General features: G+C 38.7%; 1 protein-coding gene across 4 annotated transcripts in view; it reads right to left on the minus strand.

Moving 5' to 3' along the window:
- Positions 1 to 3137: 3137 nt before the first annotated feature.
- The window catches only part of ttll4 (tubulin tyrosine ligase-like family, member 4), a 29702-nt gene continuing 17182 nt past the window's right edge, over positions 3138 to 15657 (minus strand). For all 4 annotated transcript variants that reach the window (XM_055015620.1, XM_055015621.1, XM_055015619.1 and 1 more), the window contains 11 exons: positions 14230 to 14312; positions 14021 to 14149; positions 13071 to 13193; positions 12889 to 12987; positions 11806 to 11940; positions 10179 to 10316; positions 9999 to 10095; positions 9676 to 9886; positions 9091 to 9158; positions 8937 to 9007; positions 3138 to 8289 (listed from right to left, as the gene is read on the minus strand). In XM_055015620.1, the coding sequence (XP_054871595.1) occupies positions 8100 to 8289; positions 8937 to 9007; positions 9091 to 9158; positions 9676 to 9886; positions 9999 to 10095; positions 10179 to 10316; positions 11806 to 11940; positions 12889 to 12987; positions 13071 to 13193; positions 14021 to 14149; positions 14230 to 14312 (1344 nt within the window). In that variant the 3' untranslated portion in view covers positions 3138 to 8099. The remainder of the gene's footprint in view (positions 8290 to 8936; positions 9008 to 9090; positions 9159 to 9675; positions 9887 to 9998; positions 10096 to 10178; positions 10317 to 11805; positions 11941 to 12888; positions 12988 to 13070; positions 13194 to 14020; positions 14150 to 14229; positions 14313 to 15657) is intronic.

The following is a 15657-nucleotide window of genomic DNA, read 5'->3' on the forward strand; positions in this document are numbered from 1 at the left end:
TGAAAACTTTATTTTTCTACTGAGGTGTTTAATCAACTGTACCTCTACTTCTATGGATTAAACAGAATGTTGTTATGTTAGCCTTTTATGTGCTACGTTATGCTATGTTGGAGAGGACTAGACTGCTACTACACAAGGACAAAGTGTCCTCTCTGAAATTAAACGACTGGACTCAGAAGAACCTATCCTGGAGTATGAACTTGTCTCTCCCTTGAAAACAAACCTGAAAAAGATTCTACAGGGATGTTTCTCGCAGTCGGAACATGTACAAGTGTTACAGCCGACTTAAACAAGCCTCAAACACTGAACATCATCACAAGCATGGTGGTGGCAGCATCATAGTGTAAAGCACGGTGGTGGCAGTATCATGATGTAAAGCATGGTGGTGGCAGCATCATGATGCAAGGCACGGTGGTGGCAACATCATGATGTGAAGCACGGTGGTGGCAGCATCATGATATGAAGCATGGTGGTGGCAGCATCATGATGTGAAGCACGGTGGTGGCAACATCATGATGTGAAGCACGGTGGTGGCAGCATCATGATGTAAAGCACGGTGGTGGCAGAATCATGATGCGTTCTCGCAGCAGGCCTTGGAAGGTTCCAAATGGTGGGTACTACTAGATGGGGAACCTCTTAACTTGGTTTCTGTCTAGTGGACTTTGGTGAAGGTGATGGAGGAGGAACAAGGTCGTCATGTCATTAGCACTACTATCAGCAATAATTTGTTTGAGGATTATTGGCATCATATTGATATTAAATTACTTAAATATCTATGCATTTGTCCATGGTGGCACCCGTACTAACCTGTACCGTTAAAGAATTCATTGAACCAAATCACCTCAGAGCTTTTAACGAAGTGGCATTCGCTAAAATGTTGTTAGCATAGCATAGCTAGCATGCTTTATTGTTATTGGTTTTATGGGACTGGTGCAGCTTTAAGGCTCTGCTGCTTCTACTGTGTGAGACGTTCAAGTTTCATTGGGCCACTTTCTATTTATAGACACACTATCTTCCACTATATCCTGCTTAACGTTCTGCTTGCAGCCGCTGAACGGCAACATTAACACCGTTTGTTGAGTTTAAAATTTAAATAGCAGCTGTGAATGTTGAACAGCCTCTGTGCTGGAATGAAAATGAGGTTATTTAAATACCAAACCGAACATCTGCCGTCGTCGGCTCCTGAAACATCTCAGGAGGCGTTTGTTGACCTTAAACTAGAAAGTTCACTCTCCAGGTTGGACCACCGACTCCCAGTGCTGTGCTAATAATAAAAGCAGGTATCCGAACGGCTCGGTGCTGCTGCTTAGAGACGACAGCTCAGATATTAATAGTTTACAACTATTTACGGAGTCCTGACACACATTCAGAAAATCCCAGCTGGGTTTCCGTCTTCACCCTCACACCGTTTCTAGAGTGAATCTTCTCACAATGTGAGGCTGTGCTCTGGTATAACCCATGTTGTGAGGACATACATGTGTATAAACAGTCCCATTATGAGGACCTGCCCTCCTGTAGGGGACAAAGAGAGTTTCCAGAACATAAAGCGTGACATTTTGGAGGTTAGGTTTAGTTTAGGTTAAGTGTTGAAGGGAAGTCAGTGCGAATTCCTCTGAAGTCAAACAAGCTGCTGGTTGTCAGAAACTGTAGAACCTTCATGTTGTGGAAGTTCAAGTCAGCCAGTTATTGGAGAAGTACTCATCAAGTGTTCTTTACCCCCAATGATCCAGTCATTTAATATTTATCAACAAGTTCCAACATGATAATAATACACATTTCAAGTACATTTAAGTTACTAAAATCAATCCAGTGTTGCCGCTTGATAACTGAATATCATTGAAATGCATTAAGAAAACAACTGCATCCAAGCTGTTCTGTAATGTTCCGTAGGTGGTCGGGAACATTGCTGTAAATAATAACACCAACCTTTATTTATAGAAAGAGCACTTTTTAAGATCTAGGTTACAAAGTGCCTCTCAAGGCTGAAAAATGAAACATACAGGCATAGAGTCATCAGAATTGAAGGAAAAGATAACACAAGGCGTATAAAACAGCAGAGTTAAAATGATAAAAGTACTAATGGAAGAAAGAAAATACAGTTCAAATGAAAACTGAAACAAATAAAATCATTTTATCTAGGACAGAGGCCATGAAAGACTTAAAATCTCATCAGTAAAACCTAGTCTTAGAAAACTGGGTGACTGTGCAAGAAAGAAACTAGAGAGGGAGGCCACCAAGACTCCTATGACTCCTCTGAAGGAGAAAGAGACTAGAGAGGGAGGCCACCAAGACTCCTATGACTCCTCTGAAGGAGAAAGAGACTACAGAGGGAGGCCACCAAGACTCCTATGAGTCCTCTGAAGGAGAAAGAGACTACAGAGGGAGACCACCAAGACTCCTATGACTCCTCTGAAGGAGTTCCAGCTTCAGCAGCTGAGATGTTAGAGACTGTTCATCCAACAACTGTTGTCTGTTCTTCACCAGTCAAAGCTTTATGGAGACAAAGAGAAAGACTCTGATGGAAAAAGCTCCAATTAAATCTGGACTAGAGTTCACCAGAAGACATGTGGAGACTCTGAAGACACCTGGAAGAAGGTTCTTTGGTCTGAGGAGACCAGGATGGAGCTTTATTTCCATCAGAGTAGATGATATGTTTGACCAAACACTGAACATCATCACAAACACACCATCAGCACTGTGAAGCACGGTGGTGGCAGCATCATGATGTGAAATGAAGCACGGTGGTGGCAGCATCATGATGAGAAGCATGGTGGTGGCAGCATCATGATGTGAAGCATGGTGGTGGCAGCATCATGATGTGAAACATGGTGGTGGCAGCATCATGATGTGAAGTGAAGCACGGTGGTGGCAGCATCATGATGTGAAGTGAAGCACGGTGGTGGCAGCATCATGATGTGAAGTGAAGCACGGTGGTGGCAGCATCATGATGTGAAGTGAAGCACGGTGGTGGCAGCATCATGACATGGGGATGTTTTCCAGCTAGATAAATCAGCAGGTTCCTCCACTGTTTAGACATGAAAAAAATGAAACAAAACGCTACGATTCCTTTAAAGTATTGGATATTATTATTGGAATAAACTCAAGTGAATCACGCAAATAAAGACTCATCACCAGACTTGTACCACAAATATGTTTTTATTTTATAATTGTCATCCTGAGCACTTTAAACAGCCCTTTAACGTGGAAATGTGACAGCTGTCTGTTAGTAAAAATATCTGCACATTTCACTGGTGGAAAAAACAAACTGCAGCGTCATCGAACTGTCAAATAGAAACTCTGAAAAGCAGCAAACAAACCAGACGAGGACCAGGAGCAGAGAAAGAATCAAGGCCTGGAACGGACCAACGACATGATCTTCTAGATTTCAGCTCACTTAGTCTTTAATATAGATAAATATTGAATTTTATACGGGTTGAGTTACATGTTGAGTAGAAAAAACACAGAAAACCAGCTGTAATGGTCTGTTTGTGAGTCAACGTTCTGTTAATATGACGGCATATCAGGGCCAGTGTTGCTGGGCTAGGGAGGGTAATATTTAAAGAAAATATTACGTTTACAAGAAAAAAAAACACTAAATGTATGATAATACAATTTTCATATTCAGATAGATTATGAAGATTATTATATTTGTTGGTAAAAAGTTGTAAACTTGTGAATTTAATTTCAAGAGAACTTCTAGAAAAAAGTGCATATTAAGAATTTATAAAATTATAAAATGTGTGAAAAACTCAAGATTGTCTAAAATTAAATTCACAAGAAATATTTTGCATATTATGAAATTGACCTTTTAATTGGTTAATAACCAACATTTGTGTTCATACTAGGGACATTTTTAATGGAGTCAGGGAGGGAAAAAGATGTAAATTTATGAGCAAAAACACAAATTTACAAGAAAATTGAAAATTCTTTAAGATTATCGGGTATAAATTTGTGGAAAAAAATTAATTCTCTGACAGTAAACTCCCAAATTTACAAACTTGCATATTCTCAGATGAAAAATGTTTAAATTTGTGACCAAAACTCTTTTTAAATTCACAAAAACGTGCATATTCTCAGAATTAATGAGTTTTATCCTGAATTTTTCCATATTTATTTGCTTTTAAACTATAGCAGCCCTAATATGTCGTCATATCTGACCGATTACTCAACCACCCAAACTTTTCGTAACAAACCAATTTTTTGTCATCTACTGAGCGAAAATGCATTCACATTCACTCATTTTCCAGTTTTCGTACCGTTTGTGTCACTATAATTGAAAATCTTTGACTCATTTCTACGCAAACATGACGTTGGAATAACTTCGGATGATTTAAAATATTCAAACTGAGCTGAAAAAGATGTTTTCCTGCGACAGTTTCTGAGCTCCAACCAGCTTCACGTCAGGTTGTTGTGATGAACTTCGAGAAGATGAACCCAAACACTTCAAGTCTGACAGAGATTTGTGGAATTATTTTCCTGAGGAAACAATAACAACTACGGAACTTTACATGTGAGCAGCAAAGTGGTGCGTTCAAGGTTTAAAGGAGAATTCTGGTTTATTTCTGAATGTTTCTGTTGCATCTCTTTGCTGACGACTCTGTACTCTTCGCCTCATTTTAATTCAGTAATTTGGCAAAACTCACTTCAGAAATCTGTTAAAAATTCTCCAAATACATTTAAAATTGTCCACAATCACCTAAAACCTGGTCAAACTGACTCAAATTGTCCAAAATGTTTTGGAAAATTGACTAAAAAAAAAATGGTCCAAAATGGCTCCAAACCTGAGTCAACAGTGCCAGGTGGGTCATTTCTGTTTTGATTTTGGACACGTTTTGAGTAAATTTGGACAAGTGTCAAGACATTGTGCACTATTCGAGTCTGTCTGAGCAGGTTTTAAGTCATTTTGGACATTTTTTGAGTTATTTCAAACAGGTTTTATACGATTCTGGACAATTACGAAGCATTTTGGGGCAATTTGTGGGTCATCCTGGACAATTTTTATTGTCATTTACAACATATTTTTGTCATTTCTGACAGTTTTTGACTTATTGTAGGCAATTATAATCTTATTTTTGACATGTCTGCCACTTGGAACCATTTTTGGTAATTCTGGGCAAATGTTACCTCAATATACACACTTTTTGGGTCAGTGTGGAGAGTTATGAACTCATTTTAGACCATTTTTGGGTTATTTTGGACAAGCCATTTAACTTGAATCTCATAAAGCTCCATGAATTGATGCGTCAACAGTTCCAGGTGGAGAACTTCTGTTTCATTTTAGACACAATATAAAGATTTTGGACAGGAAGTTTTTGTCACTGGGTAGAAGTTTTGAGTAAATTTAGACACGTTTTGAGTCATTTTGGACATTTTTTGAGGCTTTTCAGATGTATTTTATGAAATTTGGTACAAATATGAGGTATTTTGTGCACATATTGGACTGCTCTTGACTGCATTTGGACAATTTTAAACACATTTTCAGGAATCTCTGTCATTTAGGACATATTTTTGTCATTTCTGACAGTTTTTGACTTTTTAAATCTAATTTTTTGAACATTACACTGTCAATTGGAATAATTTTGCGGCATTTAGGGCAATTTTTACCTCAATATACACACTTTTTGGGTCAGTGTGGACAGCTATGAACTAATTTTAGACCATTTTTGGATTATTTTGGACAAGCCATTTAAATTGAAGCTCATAAATTGATGCTGTTTTATTGTCCTGAACCTCTACAACAGAAGAGCAGAATACAAACTTAGTGTAAAAGCATAACAGACTAAAATAAACCAGAGTTATCCTTTAAATTCTGGTGCTTTACTTGCATTTTGGCAGCTTTCGATAAATCCTATATTTTGTATATAAACAAGCGTAACAGAGAAGCTCCCTTTGTAAAAACTGCTCTGAGCTAAACTGCCAAATGTTTGCAATGTTAACTCTTATGTTTGTCTCCTAACATGCGCTTTAGAACAGGGAATAAATGTCTGATCATCTGGAACACACTGGAGGTTTTGTTAAACACAGCAGAAGGAATAAAGTCAGAAAGGTGTCATCAGAGCAGCTCCTCTTCTCTCAATCCTCGTCCCTCCATCGTATTTTCTCCACTCTACAGTCCGTAAGGCAGGAACGTGACGACAACAGTCCTTTAAACAGTCGGATTTAAAGAGGAATCACAGTGTTATTGTTTACCACCTCGACGTTGCACCAGTGTAAAACCTGCAGGTTTGTTCAGCAGCACTGCTTTGTGGAAAGCCAGTTCTTCACAGTTGAAGGCCGGAGAGCAGCGGGTGGAATCTCTGGATCATGGCACGTGGTTTGGAAACAAAAAGGTTGTGTGGTTTTTGAAGTATTTGGGAGTAATACTTGTGTAATACTGTGAGAAAACCCTGCATAAACACAAACGGCAGAATAACTGTTGGAAACTATCTGTCACCTAGCTCGGACTGAGCACGATCGAAAAGTTCTGGGACTGTTGGTGATGCGTGTACTTGGTGTGTTCTTACAGACACCTTAAATCTGCCTTGTCAAACTAACGTTGCAGGTATCTGCGGTCACATCAGAAGCTACGGTGAGCTTTTTTCAAACATACTATGGCACTGCAATCGAAACTGTATATGGCAGCCATTTTTCTCAACTGGCGAGGGGCATCAAGACAGCGTGATAAGTACCTGATAAGTGGCATCTGAGAGTAAATATGATGGTTATTATGCAGTTTTTATACCATACATAACAGTCAAATTCTGCAGTGTTAAATGGCTTGATGTATAGTAAAGATGTCTAGCAAAGACTGCACTGTAATTATCTGATAAGTGGCGTCTGCAGCTATCGTTCTGACTAGTCCAAACAGAATAACAGATATTCCCAACTATGGTTTTGATTGGACAGAAAGACGTTATAGAAATCTGGAATAAAAATTCTGGATAGGATGTCAAGACTGCATTACAAGTGCCTGAAAAGTGGTGTCTGACAGTAAATATGACTAGTTAATACATCATTTTGTACTATACATATAAGTCAAACTCTGCAGCATTTGACATAAAGTCAAGATGTCTAGTAAAAGGATGTCAAGACTGTATTCTAAGTGTCTGATAAGTGGTGCCTGCAGCTATCGTTCTGACTAGTCAAAACAGAATAACAGACATCTCCAACTATGGTTTTGACTGGACAGAATGATGTCATAGAAATCTGGAGTAAAACTTCTGCAAGGGAAGTCAAGGCTGCATTATAAGTACCTGACAAATGGTGTTTGTAGCTAATATTCTGTCCAAACTAAATCAGACATCTGTAACTGGTCAGTATGACGCAGCAGATATCTGGATTAAGAGTGGGTGCTCCACCATGTAACTGCACAAGTTTTTGGGCGCCAACACAGTTGTTGCTCTCCCTGTGACTTCTTCCTTATCCCAAAAAGTAAAAAGATTTACAGTCGCTGTTTGGGTGATTCAGCTCATGGCGGACAGAGCTTGGCATGTTCACAGAGTAGGACTTCCAGGGTTACAGAGTGTTGCAGGAGCACTGGAAGACTACGTCAACAGGGACTTTCATTGATTTAAATCTGTTGCAGTTTTGATTTTTTTTATAGGCGCGGTCTCTAAACTTCTTGATTGCACTGAGTTAAACCTTTCTGCAGGGTAAGTGCTCTCCATTTGGCGTTTTCCCTGCAGCACTAACATCGGTTGATCGCTAAAAAATGTTAACGAGGTAAAGCCACAACTCTGCACTGCATCACCATAAAATGACGCAAACCTAACTAAGCCGTCACTGTGAAGGATCGGGCATCTCCGGCGTGGTTCAAGTCTTAGCAGGATGATTTTCACTCTACATAAAAGCTCAGAATCTCTTCGACAAAGTGAACAGTGGTTGGCGTGTTAGTGATTTTTATTAGGAACACTACTCTGGTTCTGGAAATGTGATATGCTCACTGGCGTGGCAGTAAACCTGAATTCAAAAAAGAGCCACTTTATGCATATAATCTCAGTGTGTAGTCGCTGTCGTACGCCCTTGCCAGCTGTGTCCGGAGACGTGGCAGATCAGTGTTTGTGAGGAGGGTGAGGCTGGATTAGACCCTGAGTGTTGTGTCTGTCCTGGTACCGGTCTGGTCAGAGCGAGGCGAACTGTTGAGGCAGCAGGCTCTGGGCGGGGCTGGGCGGGGGGCTGGTATAGGCACTGCTGGAGACGCTGGATCCAGGACTCGGGGATTCTGGAAGGCTGGAGACCGAAGCCACCTCCCGGTCCAAACCGTCGCCGTCATCGCCGTGGTGGGAGCGGTGCCGAAGAGAGACCACCACCCTGCAGAACCACACAGGAGCGTTTATCCACTGTTCACATTTAGAAATACGGATCCTAAAATACTTAAAGTAACTTTAAAATCATGTTTAACCCGGCGGCAAGTTTGAAATCTCTTGGATGTTGACTTATGTGGACCAGAAAAAGCTGCCTGGATGTCAAGACTGCATTATAAGTATGATAGGTGATGTCTGCAGCTAATATTCTGACTGTTCCAAACTCTATTAAAAAGATCTCCAACTGTGGTTTGACTGGAAAGAATGATGGCATTGATATCCATGTCTGCTCAGGGATGAAAGACTGCATTGTAAGTATCCAATAACTGATGTCTTCAGCTTCTTTTATTCTCACAAGTCCAAACTGAACTACAGAGATCCTGAACTATGATTTTGACTGGTCAAAATTGATGTTGTTGTATCTATGGCTGGTCAGGGATGTAAAGACTGTATTGGAAGTGTCTAATAAGTGGTGTCTGCAGCCATTAGTCTGACTACTGCCTGCCAAAATTACAGATATCAGGATGTTTAAGCCTGATGTGAGTCTAAATAAACATGAGAACACTGATGAACCAGATGTTCTTGGACGGTCACTTATCTAGACAAAAAAAGTTGTCTGATAAGGGATGTAAAGACTGGATTATAGGTGTTTACCTGGATCTGGATGGGCTGACGGGTTCTGGTCTGTGGCCTTCAACCCTGGAGATGTAGCTGCACTTGGACCACTGGACAGACAGACAGAACAGGTTTAAAGCTGTCAGCTTGCTTCGTTTCTTTTATTCTCTTTCTGATTTATGAGGTGAATCACCATGTGAGCTGGATCACAGGTTCCCAGATGGACTCCTTTCTGACACAGCGTCCTCAGCAGATCGATGGCTGCACAGAAAACACACAAAGAACGAATAAAACATCCGGTTCTCCAGGGTGATTCTGGGTTTCTATGTGGTCATTTTGACCCTTTTTGTGGGGATTTTGCATTTTTTTGTGGTGCTTTGGGGTCTTCTGTGGGGATTTTATGTCTTCTTGAGGTAATCTTGCATCTTTTTGTCGTAATTTGCTTTTTTGTGGTGATTTTGGACCCGTGTGTGGTGAATTTGCACTGTTTGTGGTAATCTCGTATCTTTTTGTAGTGATTTTGCATATTTTTGTGATGATTTTGTGGTAATTTCCCCTCTTTTGTGGTGATTTTATGTCTTCTTGAGGTAATTTTGCATCTTTTTTGTGGTAATTTTGAATCTTTTTGAAGTAATTTGCTTTATTTGTGGTAATTTGGCGTCGTTTTGTGGTGTTTTTGTCTTTCTTTGTGGTCGTTTTGGCCCGTTTTGTGGTGCTTTTGTCTCTTTTTCAGCTGTCAGAGGTATATGAAGAACAGAAAAACCCCCATCCTACGTACATTTGGTTTTGTTGTTCCAGTACTTCTGCTCCCACTGGTCCAGCAGGATGTTCACGTATCTCGGACACTCGAAGAATCGAAGGTAGCGAGACGACGACGACGATGGAAAGATCCTCTCGAACTCTCCTCTGCGACTGAACTCGTCTTCGGTCTCGGCCAGAACTCGAACGTCCTCCGGAGTCAAAACGTCCAAAACCGAGGCGAGAAAGTCCTGAAGGAGACACGAGGACAGAAACGTTCTCATTTGTTTCTACTGTTTCTAAGAATACTGATGCTGTGTGACAGCTTGAAGTCATATTTGAACAGTGGGTGTGTTTGTTTACCTGGTCGGCGTAGCGCTGCGTCAGGTAAAAAGCTCGTTTGACTTTCTCATCTGCAGAAAGGTCAGATCTACTTCGCTCTCTGGTTCCTCCACACAAACTAAAACCAACAAAACACACATTAAATCCTGTTACTGTTTGGACCCAGATGGCGTTCACTGAGGTGCAGTAACTCCTCCTCACCTGCTGGTGGAGCTGGAGGCGCTGCTGCAGGGCGTCGCCACGTCGTCTCTGGAGGGAATCCTGAAGCCGGCCAGGTTCAGCAGATCTCTGATCATCTGGCCTTTAACGGCCACGTCCAGCGCCGTGTTGGAGTGGAGGCTGGAAACACACAGCAGGAGGTTTAAAGACCGGAAGATCTGCTATTAGAGATTCATGGAACAGAAATCAGAGCCAAGAAGGCAAAGTCCACGCAAAGTTCTACCTTCATACCTACAAATTACTGAAGGGACACAGAGATGGATCCAAATGTAACACTTTTCTCTGCCTCTTTGTCATGATTCTGTCTTTTTGTGGTGATTGTCTTTGCCTTTGTGTATCTCTGTGGTAATCTGAAGCCTTTCTGTGGGGATCCTGCATGTTTTTCGGTGACGATTTTGTCTTTGTGGTAATTGTACCTCTTTGTATTGATTTTGTGTCCCTTTGTGGTAGTTGTAGTCCTTTCTGTGGTAATTTAGTCTTTTTTTGTGGTGATTTTGTGTATCTTTTTGGTAATTTTACCTCTTTCTGGTGATTTTGTGTCTCTCTGTGGTAGATTTACACTGACTTTATTAATCCCCAGAGGAAAATTCTGTCTAGTTTTGGCCCTTTTTGTGGTAATTTGTGTATCTTTACAGTAATTTTACCTCTTTGTAGTGATCGTGTGTGTTTTGGGGTAGTTTTGACCATTTCTGTGGTAATTTTGCATCTTTTTGTTATGATTTTGTGTCTTTTTGTGGTAGTTTTGGCCCATTTTGTGGTGATCTTGTTTTTTTTTTTGTGGAGATTGTCTTTTTGTGGTAATTTTACCTCTGTGGTGATTTTATGTATTTTTATGTTAGTGTTGTGCTTTTTGTTGAAATTTCGTAGTGATTTTTGTTTTCGTTTTGAGGGGATTTTGTGTCTTTTTGTGGGGATTTTATGTCACTTGTGGAGATTATGTCGTTTTTGTCTATCTTTGTGGTAATCTTACCTCTTTGTGGTAGTTTTGCCCCTTTTTGGTGATTTTATTTATTTTCATGGTACTTTTGGCCCTTTTTGTGGTGACTGTGTGTTTTTGTGTAATTTCTTCCCTTTTTGTGGTCATCTTGCATGTTTTTCGGTGGCAATTCGAGTCTTTGGTGTGACTTTACCTCTGTATTGATTTTGTGTGTTTTTTGTGGTAATTTTGGCCCTTTTTGTGGTGATCTTGTATTTTTTGTATGTTGTGATTTTGCCTTTTGTGTAGATTTTGTGTATCTTTGCAGTAATTTTACTTCTTTGTATTGATTTTGTGGTAATCGGAGCACTTTTTGTTGTGATCTTGCATGGTTTTTAGTGGCGATTTTAAGTCTTTGTGGTAATATTGAACCTTTTTTGTGCTGATCTGGTGTCAGTTTCTACCAGAACTCAGATGTGTTTCTCCTCCTAAATGTCATGGTTCTATCTGCTGGACTGATGAAGTTCTGAGGCTCAGAAATGATGGAAAAAGTCCATAAAAAGTGATAAATCTGGACCCACTTCTATGGAACTCTGGAAATATTCCCAGTATGAAGGCAGAACTCTGATCATTGATAAAGTTACTGGAGATAAAGAACCAGATGGTTTTATATGAACCATGTTCGTCCGTTACCTTGGTGATATGTTGACCTCCAGGATCCAGGGTTTGAGGTTCTCGTCCAGCATGATGTCGAAGCCGAACAGTTCGTGGCAGCTGTAGGATGAGCGGACGTTGACCTTCATCAGACTGTTGACGTACGGCTCCGACCTGACCACAGGAAACACAGAGGATCGTTTATTTGTTTAGTATTTTAGATTTATTCTTTTATTATTTACTGAATGTACTGAAAGTTTGATCATTCTTTGTTGTTTGGCTTTATTGCACATATTGTTGCTATTGCTGAATTGTAACATTTTCGGAGATTTGTGTAAAATTATGTCAGTTTTGGCTTTTTCCTTCTGCTTTTTTCTGTTTTTCCAATGCACATCAAGGAAATAAACACGTGTAAACCAGAAACATTTGTAATTGCAACAATTTCTGGGAGAAATGGTGTATTTTCTGGAAAAATTCCAGGGGTGCCAATACTTTGGTCCATGACTGTAGGTCATTTTGGATTTCACTCCGCTATGGAGATCATTTCTGACTCACTATAGACAAGTTTAGAGTCATTTGACAAATTTCCAGTCATTTTAAACTAAGCTTTTTGTTATTGTGGACATTTAGTAACTAATTTTGGACAAATTGATGTCATTATGGACCAATTTTCATCATTTCAGACACTTTTTTAGGACATTTTGGAATCATTTCTGTTATTTTGTACAACTCTTGGGTCGTATTGGACACCTTTCAAGTCATTTCAGGAAAAAAATGGTTATTAATTTTAAAAAAAGTGACTAATGTTGAACAAAGACATTTTGGAAGAATCTGTTATGTTGGACACATTTTGGGTCATTTTAGACTAGTAATGACATTTTTTCTAATTTTAGACCAACATTTGTTATTTTGAGCAATTTTTAAAACATTTTGGAATAATTTCTGTTATTTTGGACATGTTTTGTGTCATTTTGGACCAAGTTTTGTTATCAGTTACATTTTTGGACAAATTTTAGACCAACATTTTGGATCATTTTTAAGACATTTTGGGATAATTTCTGTTACTTCGGAGATGTTTTGTGGTCATTTTGAGCAATCTCTAACCAGACTGACTAAACGTACGCGATGACGGTCTTGATGACGATGTCTTTAATCTTCTCCCAGAGCAGCGAGGTGTCGACTCCCTTAGAACCCAGGAACTGCCACAGAGCCTTCAGAGCCCTGAAAGCAGAGAAGCAGCAACAGATCAGCAGACATTAGAGTTTCTTCTCTATTTTAGACGCTTTAAACCCTCGGTCCGCTACCATTTGTGTCCCTGGCAGGCCTTGTCGTCGCTGTTGCTCTGGTACTCAGAGTTCTTCTTGTTGACGCTGTAGTTGGTCAGATGCATGAACTTGTTGCTCAGAGTCTTCATGGAAGACGAATACCTGCAGAAGATAAAATAAATCATTATTATTCAAAGAGTCTGTGTTCAGGTTGTTCAATAGCTGCTGCTTTCTGAATGTTAAAGTCATTCTGGATGTTTTTAGAGTCAATTTTAGGTAAATTCAGACATTTTCTTAAGCAGATTGATCTTAAAAGAAGCAACAATTATTGGATTTTGGACAATTTCAGGTCATTCTGCACAAGTGTTCACATCATTTTAGATTAAAGCCATTTCCGACAAATATTCACTCATTTTAGACAAATATTTAGTCACTTCCAAATGTTTTTTCATGTTGGACAATATTTGAGCAGTTGTGGACAAATTTTAAGTCAATCTGGACAATTTTTGAATTATTCTGGACAATCTGTGAGTCAATACAGAGAAAATTCAAGTAATTTTAGTTATTTTTGACATTTTTGTGTCATTTTGGATAAATATTGAGTCAATTAGATTTTTCTTCACAATTTTAGAAATATATTTGAGTTGTGGACAATTTTTAGGTAAATTTGGACAATTTTTGAACCATTCTGGACAATTTGTGTCTCATTCCAGATGAGCTTTCAAGGATTTTGGAAATTTTAAGTCATTTTTGTGTCGTTTTAAACAAATATTAAGTCAATTTAATATTTTTTCCCAATTTTGGAAGAATATTTCAGTTGTGGACAATTTTGAATAATTCTGGACAATTTGTGAGTCAGCTTTTGACATTTTTATGTCATTTTGGACAAATCTTCAGTCATTTTGATTATTATTCATAATTTTGGTTGTTTTTGAGCTGTGGTGGATAATTCTAAAGTCCTTCTGGACCACAAATCGATGAAAACTGACTTGCAGCTGGCGAACCGGACGAGTCCATCGGAGAAGATGTAGATCCTGAGCGGGTCGTAGGACGTGACGTAGACGTAGATCCGCAGGTCGAACTTGTTCCCGCTGATGAGGTAGGGCTTGTGGAGATACCTGCAGACACAACGGAACGTTTTAACTCCATAACGAGGCTTCAGGTTCTGGAGAACCGACACCAGGGAGGAGGTTCTTACTTCTGGACCAGCAGGGGTCTCTTACGAGGCATCTGGCTCCACTTATGGATCACCTGGATCCCGATTCCTCTGGCGGAGGCCGGCTGGTAGAAAACAGGAAGTAAAAAAAACACAAAAACAAGTTAGAACATTAAACTAAACACTATTCTATTCTATTCTATTCTAATCTAAACCAGCTGGAAACCAAAAGACGACGTGAAAATATGGAGAAATAAACACAGAAAACTGACAATTTCTGCATCATTCTGGACAAATATTTGATCATTTTGGACTTTTTTGGTCATTTTAGATATTTTTTAAAGTTATTCTCAATCATTTTAAATATGTTGAGTCATTTTTTAATGATTCTGAAAAAATGTAGAGTAAAGTTAAGTAACTTGGGGCAAATTTTAGTCAGTTTGGACTGTTTGTGAGTCATTCTGTACATTTTTTAATTATTCTGGATAGGTTTTAAGGCTTTTTTGAGACTTTTCAATGACTCTGGACAAATCTTAGATCATTTTTGACCTTTTTTGAATTATTCTCAATCATTTTGGGTACATTTTTAGTTATTTTGGACAGTTTTTCTATTATTCTGAACAGGTTTTAAGTCACTTTGGACAAATGTTTGGTATTTTGGACATTTTTTGTCATTTTAAACCATTTTTGAAATATTCTTAGTCATTCTGGACAAATCTTAAGGAAGCTTGGACAGTTTTTGAGTCAGTTTGAGAAACTTATGCGTCATTTTGTATATTTTTTTTATTATTGTGGAGCCATTTTGGACAAATGTTTGATCATTTTTGGCTTTTTTTTTGTAATTTTAGACCATTTCGAAATTACTGTCAATCATTTTAGTCATTTTTTAAAATGATTCTGGAGAAATTTTGAGTCATTTTGAACATATTTTAAGTAACCTGGGACAAACTTAAGTCAGTTTGGACCATTTTTTGACATTTTGGGCAATTTGTGTGTCATTATGTGCATTTTTTTATTATCCTGGACAGGTTTTAAGTCACTGTAGACAAATCTTTAGTATTTTTGGACATTTAGTTTTGTCATTTTCTAAATATTCTCATAGTCATTTTGGACACTTTCTGGTCATTTTGCACAAATATTTATCTTGGACAAAAACAAAAAGAGAAAACAGCCAAAATTCGAGACCTAAAGACCTGAAGCAACAATATTCAGACTTGGATAATTCTGGAGAATTTTTAAGTAATATTTAAGATTTTAGTCAGCTTTGACTATTTTTGAGTGTTGTTATTTTTTGTTTATTTATTTATTTACAGGTTTTGAATCATTCAGGACAAGTCTGGGTTATTTTTAATTAATTCTAAGTAATTTAGTACAGAACTTCTGTATGTTTAGACCTGAGGCCCAGAATACACAAAACTTTCTGAAGCGTGTTTGTTCAAATTGTTTGTCCCTTTGGACATTTTCTTGTCA

The sequence above is a fragment of the Amphiprion ocellaris genome, chromosome 11, assembly GCF_022539595.1.
Source record: "Amphiprion ocellaris isolate individual 3 ecotype Okinawa chromosome 11, ASM2253959v1, whole genome shotgun sequence".
Taxonomy (NCBI): domain Eukaryota; kingdom Metazoa; phylum Chordata; class Actinopteri; family Pomacentridae; genus Amphiprion; species Amphiprion ocellaris.